The sequence below is a fragment of the Apiospora kogelbergensis genome (genome assembly GCF_038363985.1).
Source record: "Apiospora kogelbergensis strain CBS 113332 chromosome Unknown utg000012l_segment0_segment0, whole genome shotgun sequence".
In the NCBI taxonomy this organism is placed as follows: Eukaryota; Fungi; Ascomycota; class Sordariomycetes; order Amphisphaeriales; family Apiosporaceae; genus Apiospora; species Apiospora kogelbergensis.
Genome location: NW_027117429.1, coordinates 844,861 through 851,768, shown reverse-complemented (window position 1 = coordinate 851,768; position 6,908 = coordinate 844,861). Strand labels below are relative to the sequence as shown.

Here is a 6,908-nt window from a genome sequence, read left to right as displayed (position 1 = left end):
GAGACGTGAGGGCTTGCTGTTCTCGGTCCCGCACTTCTCAAGTTTTATTCATTCTGCTGTCGACCGCTTTGTAGATCCAGGTAAACGTCCACTCGAGGTTGTTGAGGCATCACGTTTAAAGATGCCTGTTGCAGCAGATCTTGAAACGCATCTCATTACCTTTTGAAAAGTATGCGAAGTACTGAGACCGTGACGGCGTTGGGGATCCCTATTATAACGTCAAGTTTTATACTGGACCACTACCCACCTGGCATGCATCGTAAGTGTCGGCCACCTGCGAGGTAACAGCCGCTAATAATATCCAGAATTCAACCCTCGAACTGTCTTCATCAGGTTGTACCGACGTACAAGTAAACGAATCTATGATGAATGGCCACAACATGAGACTAGTTTCCCGTTGCCTACTTCCTTCTTGAGCCTGTTGGAGAACAATTTCCTTGAACAATACAGACGATTCCGACGTGTCAAGTCTGCTGCCGAGCTTCACAGGAGCAATCTGTGCCAATTTCGCAAAGAGTATTCTGGTTTGTTCTCAGACGTCACTTGTTTCAGCTGCGTTAGACGTCCTCCTCAGTTCAGCCTCCCTTGTGGCCACATGATTTGTGAGAACTGTGTGAGGGTCTTTGGTCAAGACACAAAAAGCCCGTGGGGGTTTTGCCTGAAAGCCTGCATCCTTTGCGGTAAGAGCGTGGGAGATATTGAGATCGGCATGAGGCCTGACACCGCGAGCGTACGTGTTTTGAGCATTGACGGGGGTGGTACGAGGGGTATAGCCCCTCTTGTATTCATTGAAACTCTACAAGAGTGCATTGGGTTACCTTGTCAAATCCAGCGCCACTTCGACCTTATCTATGGGACCAGCTCTGGTAAGTTTGGTTGGAGGCTTAGCTGCTTCTTTATACTAATATACGGCTGTGTAGGTGCAATAACGGCTGCAGCATTGTGGATAAATGGGTGGTCTCCCAGTAAATGCATTGCGAGCTTCGAAAATCTTGCCAAAGTTGCCTTTCAACCCCGATGGTGGTGGCCACGTTTACCGATCCTGTTGCCCATTTTCAAGCTCCTGGCTACCCTAGTACTAGACAGCCAGTATTCAAGCAAACCGCTAGAGGCCGTGCTGCTCCAGGTGTTCGGTGAGAAGAGTATACAGGCTTGTTCTCCAGCTACTGAACTTGGAGCCAAAGTCGGAATCACCGTAACTACGACGCAGGATGCAAGTGCATGTATCTTCACTACTTATAACGGTGTTGGACAGCGACGAGCAGATTCCGGTATGTGAAAAGTCGCCTTGGGTGCAATGATTCTAACCTAAAGCAGAGTACCATGTGTTCAAGCCTCAAAGCAGTACTGGCCAGATTCCGTTGTGGGAAATGTGAGTTGATGTCGCTCTGCGAGGCTATCGCTAACCTAATTCTAGTATACGCTGCAGTACCGCAGCACCTTAGTAAGTACTGTAGGATCGCACAGCCGATGTATATACTGACGCATGTTAAGCTATTTCAAGCCGAGGCGCATCGATGGGCTAGGCACATTTCAAGACGGCGGGCTTGCATTCAACAACCCTGCTGCGATAGCAGTTCAAGAAGCCTTTGCATCAGGGGCTGAACCTAGTATCATCGTGTCGCTCGGGACAGGCGCGGCGAAGACACGCAGCCCCGTACTTGGGGACTCGCGTCGGCTCCTGCAAGACTCATTTCCGATGCGTATTTTCCGTGCATTTTGGCAAGGCAGTAGTTCCCATCGGGCCTGGCAACAGCTACTCCGCCACACCAAGTCTGATAGCCAAAGTAACCTTTTCCGGTTTGATATTGAGTTTGAAGGCCCGGTACCCGCTCTCGACGATGTAGCAGAGATGCAAAATGTGGCCAAGCTCGCCCGGGACGAAATTCTTCATTCACCATCCCTAGAACCATTGATACACCGTATCAAGGCGGAGCTCTTTGTCTTCGAGCTCAATCCAGATGCCCCTTTCCGATTTCAGAATGGGGTCTATCTCTGTGCGGGGAGGATTCTGTGCCGCTTACAGCCGAAAACACCAGAATATAACGCATTCATGTGCCAGCTTGCTCAATCTTCGGCCTCACTTCACGTAGCCCATCAGCGCATCATCAAGGGAGTTTGGGGGAGCCCGACTTTGAACACACAAGAGCAATTCCACCAGGAAGTCAGCTTCCAGATTAAAAGCCGCGACCGGACTTTCTCCATATCCCTGGCTGTCGGTGACTATCAGAGTCATATTAGCGGATCACCTTTCACTTTGGAAGGTCTTGCTGAACAGCAAAAACTTAACTCCGTCTTCGGGACTGCTGACCACAGGAAAAGGCCTGTAGACGAAGGAGAAGAAGCCCAGAAGGCTAGCCCGAATCCTGCGAAAAGGCGTAGGACGTGTTATTGAATTAAAATACTGTATATTTCAATTGGCTAAGGGTTGTCCTGCGTGGCAATAGATCGCAAATCCTACAAGACCTTTGTAATGCAAAGCTGTTTACTTCGTATCCCAAGCATAATAATAATTCTCTTGCAACGCAGCTAGTTCCCTCACCACTGTACGGTGAATGCACAGCTTCCAAGAAGCATCCGGTGTTTACCTTTGCATGCTCACGCTCCAAGGTTGGCTAGATTTTGAAATAGGTACCCTCCCTCAGGTAAGCGTTTCCAAGTGTATGCCTCCTTTTCGGTGGTGATCAAAAGAAGTTTGGGTGGATTAATCTGCCACCAATGTGCTAGGCTGAAAAAGTTAGTGATCAATGCCTAATAGGAATTTAACGTGACGAATTGATGTGATTAGCGAGCATCGCCTTGCACTTAACCTGGCAACCTTGTCTTTCCCAGTTGCTGACTTTGGTAGCCTTTATGGGTTAATGTGCGATGGCGAACTGTATTTTACATGACTCATTTCTTGGCATGTTCACGGCTATGACCACTTAAATATAAAGACCATCTTACAATTTCTTCTCATATCGGTCATATTTCGCGGAAGAAACTTTCGTAGTGCTATGTACTTCAACGGCTCTACTTAGATAATATTCCATGGTACCGTATTTGTGTCGAGACATAAACCGGCGCCGGGTGTTCATAGTTCAAGTGACTAATGTGAAGAAAACGCTGTACCAGAAGTGAACTTGCATAACCTGAAAACTGCGGCGACAACTCGATGAGCCCAGATAAAACTCCTCCTGAGCCTAAAAGTTGTTTTTCGCCCTTTGAGTTCGAATTGCAGACTCTACCCTATTAGACTTGATTATTACGGTAAATTGAGATACTGTTCCAGACAGACTGTTCAGTATGCAGATCAAGTTCTACAGCAAAATTCTTTAAGATCCATAACTTACGTTTAAGAGCTAAAACGGCGCCATCTCAAGATCCATTTCTCCAGCCTCCATATTGGACTCAGTTTTTGCGTGGTGTTGAAGTTCACCAACAATCAGCAAAGCCAAAACAGGATACTCGTAGTTTACGTACGGCCGCGTGGCGTGAATTATAAGTACACCATTCGCTTCCGCCTTGTCCGATGTCAGAAAGATTGGAAAGCATTTTTTGGGCTGTTTGGAAACTTACTTCACGAAACAGTCTGATAGCATATAGCACTGGCTCCCGTAGGATCAACGTCGGTATGGCGCATACTGCTCAAGATCCGATCGGAAAGTGCTGGTTAAAAGGTGAGATATGGGGAGAATAGTACTGTAGTATTTTTCTCCGAGCCCAACTTCTCAAGACACCACTCCACTAACTATAACTTTCAAAATGCTAACCCACAATCACAGAACTCCCGAACGAACTGCTCGGTTCCATCTTGGACAAAGCATCCCCCCAAGATGGCATCAGACTCGCTACTACTTGTCGCATGATGTGCGAAATAATATTACCTCGGTTTTATATACAGGACGTTGTTAGCTGCCCTCAGAACAGTGTACCGTTTGCACTTCAATTCAGTTGTTGGTACGGCATGCAGAAGACCTACGAGATGGCCATGGCTGCGATCCGAAATACTGGACAAAACGCGCCACAGGTATTGAACCAGTTATTCGATAACAGCAGACTGCAACTGTTCGTTTCCCGAGCATGTCCGGTGCGAAGCCATCTTTGCCCGACGGTGCCCTACTATCATCTCAGGAATGATCGTTATACTCTAATGCATATCTGCGCTTTCCGTGCCAATACTCATATTGCTGGGCTCCTGATGGAAGAGAATGGTGTTGATGTGGACTCCCTAGATGGGCTGGGAAGGACTCCAATACATTACGCAGTCAACGACTCTGTTGTAAGCCTCTCCTCGACTTAGCAGTATAAGTCAAGTGACTCTTTTGGTTGATCTTCGCTTATCCAAATTTATTCTAACGTGCATTTAGGCTCGCATTCTCGTCCAACTGGGAGCCGATATCAACGGGAACATGAAATATAATGGAAGCGGGCCCCTCGTGAATTTGATATGTGATGCTGACGCGTCATATCAGCCCGTAGCAAGTCTTCGAGTTGCGTCGCCCAATGATAGAGGGTGGCGGGATGCCTGGCCACGGGTTATTATTCCAGACCTCTTTTCTACAATACAATACCTGATTAATGAAGGAGCCGCTGTGTCTTCGCCACTCAAGGATCCACAAATTTGTCCTCTTGCTTTTGCCATTCGCTTTGGCCATATCAAGATCGTGGAGGCGCTTTTAGACGCTGGGGCCGACCCGAACCCAACACGAACGGTACACGGAACTACCGAAACCTACCTTCTGCTGACGGAGGCGATCAATAGCAATAGGCCCGAGATAGCACGGCGCTTGTTGAAAGCCGGCGCACGGGTGGATGCATTACCCGGCGGCACTCAGATCCCCCCCATCCTCGCGATAGCCACAGCATGGTTCTTGAGCAACGCAAGCCGCGAATCAAACTGGGAAGATGTCCTCGACCAAATCTGCGCAGCCTCCAAGGACATCAACCATCGGATGGAAGGACATAGTGCAATCTGGTGGGCCATCAAAGAAGGAAGGTTCGCCGTCGCCCGTGTATTAGCACGAAACGGTGCATCATGGGAAGGCAGGGGTTTATACTTGAATGCAACTGTGCTTAGTAAGTTGGTGGACGAGTTTAGCAGGTCCTGATGGATAAAACACAGGTATGGAAGCCAATATTCCAGGTGACAAGGTGTTTCAAAAATTAAAATTTGCACTCCAACTTGATTCCATTATGGATGGCGAAATGAACAATGGTATTAATTAACAATTTTCTGCTTAACTTTATTTGATCGTTGAAGAATATCGATTACGTGCGAAGCTGCGATCGTGGGATACGGAGCTGGGTGAAACGACTTGGGTAGGATGCAACTAAGACCACCAACTACACTAATTTGGAAGACAGTATAAAAGTTTATTAATGAAGCGGTACACAGTATTATTGTCTTGTAATCGATGTTGTTGTTCAATTTGATACCTCACTCGCTCGATGGCAAAGTATAAATTATGTACGAGCTGGTGTTCGCATGGTCGTATGCTTCCCTCAGCACTTCCCGTGCTTTATAATACAACATATTGGAGGTGGAAACCGCGGATCAGCGTTAGCACAAACCAATTAACAGTCTTCCAAAACGTCTACTCGCCACAAAGAAACATGGGTTACCTCAATCCACTAAAAGTTGCTGGTAACAACTGCGGTCAGCCCTCGACATGGGTAGTCTAGAAGTTGAAACGAATATTCAATATAAAAAGGTCCCTCCCTCGCGCGTCCCGTTAACCATTTCTTTACCTTTTTTCTATTTGCTTCCAGGTCTCGCAACACTCCATGATGAGCTTTCAATTCCAGCCGCCCAAAGGCCCAGGGACCTATAAAATGGCAAAAGCTAAAAAAAGAAGCATTTAAGACCGCCTTCGCTGGGATTGGGAATAGAAGCCCAACAGGCCCACAGGTTACATATCTTCGTAATCCCCCTAACGGTCTTTTCTACAGACCAAAAGCCGACGGAGGACACGCAGACCCTGCCAACGGTATGAAACAATCGAACCATACTTTTGGTAGCACGCAACCATATCAAGGTACGGCTCTTCTTACGATTTTGTGCAACCTGCTGATATGCCTTCACAATATCAGCCGATCTTTCACCGGCCAAAAGAACTCCTCATAGGTCCAAGCCATCATCGAGTCAAGACACAAAGCACCACCACGTCATCGGCACAGATCTCAACAGAAGCTCGGCTCATCTTGATGTTGCAATTTCTACACACGCTACGGAAACCCCTTTAGCAAAGCCTAGTTTCCATACTTTGGCTAACACTATGACCGGCACGGTTGAAGAAGGCGGCCCAACCGTACACGGACTGTATAAGATGATCAACGTTCAAAACAACAAGAAAGCTGCGGCTTTTCCCCTGCTTGGCGGTGCAAACACCTCAACTGGACATAGACCTTCGCGGAATGCAAAGCACGGAACCTCTATGCCTACGATCACTACCTACCAATGGAAGGATAAGGCCGAGTCCCCCAAAAGGAAACCTCCACAACTACCTCGACCTGGACCGAGGCCCGCAAAACGAAAAAGGCATATGCCGGCCACACTTCAGGAAGCTAACATTCCCGGCGTAAAGCTACGACCGCAAGCTGAGAGGCTCCCTCCTAATGCTAACGGAGAAACATACGACGTAGAGTTGTTAGTATCTCACCGCATTATTGACGACTCCGGTGACGAATCCACTGAATACCTAGTTATGTGGGCAGGCGACTGGCCTCTCGAACAGAGATACACCTGGGAGCCGGAAGAAAACATCGACGCCGTAAACTTAGTGGGAAGCTACTGGAGGGAATGGTGTAAACGGCTCACGGCCCGAGAATTTTAACACCCTTATGCTAGCGGTTCTATTTTGATGGGGCTCTTGATGGGATAATACCTTGATTATTATTCAACAAAATTTAACTGTCATTTTTGAAGG

The 6,908-nt window shown here is 47.6% G+C and overlaps 1 protein-coding gene across 1 annotated transcript; it reads left to right on the top strand.

Annotated features, from left to right (window-relative positions):
- Window positions 1-252: 252 nt before the first annotated feature.
- On the top strand, window positions 253-6,815 carry PG998_014673 (uncharacterized protein; the record flags this gene model as incomplete). The annotated part of the gene is made up of 12 exons (XM_066881489.1): window positions 253-259; window positions 306-866; window positions 921-1,271; window positions 1,318-1,372; window positions 1,418-1,444; window positions 1,495-2,378; window positions 3,579-3,659; window positions 3,765-3,849; window positions 3,934-4,261; window positions 4,350-5,058; window positions 5,883-6,017; window positions 6,073-6,815. 12 exons carry the CDS (start codon window positions 253-255, stop codon window positions 6,813-6,815), a joined length of 3,966 nt encoding a protein of 1,321 aa, XP_066723620.1.
- Between the last annotated feature and the right edge of the window lie 93 nt (window positions 6,816-6,908).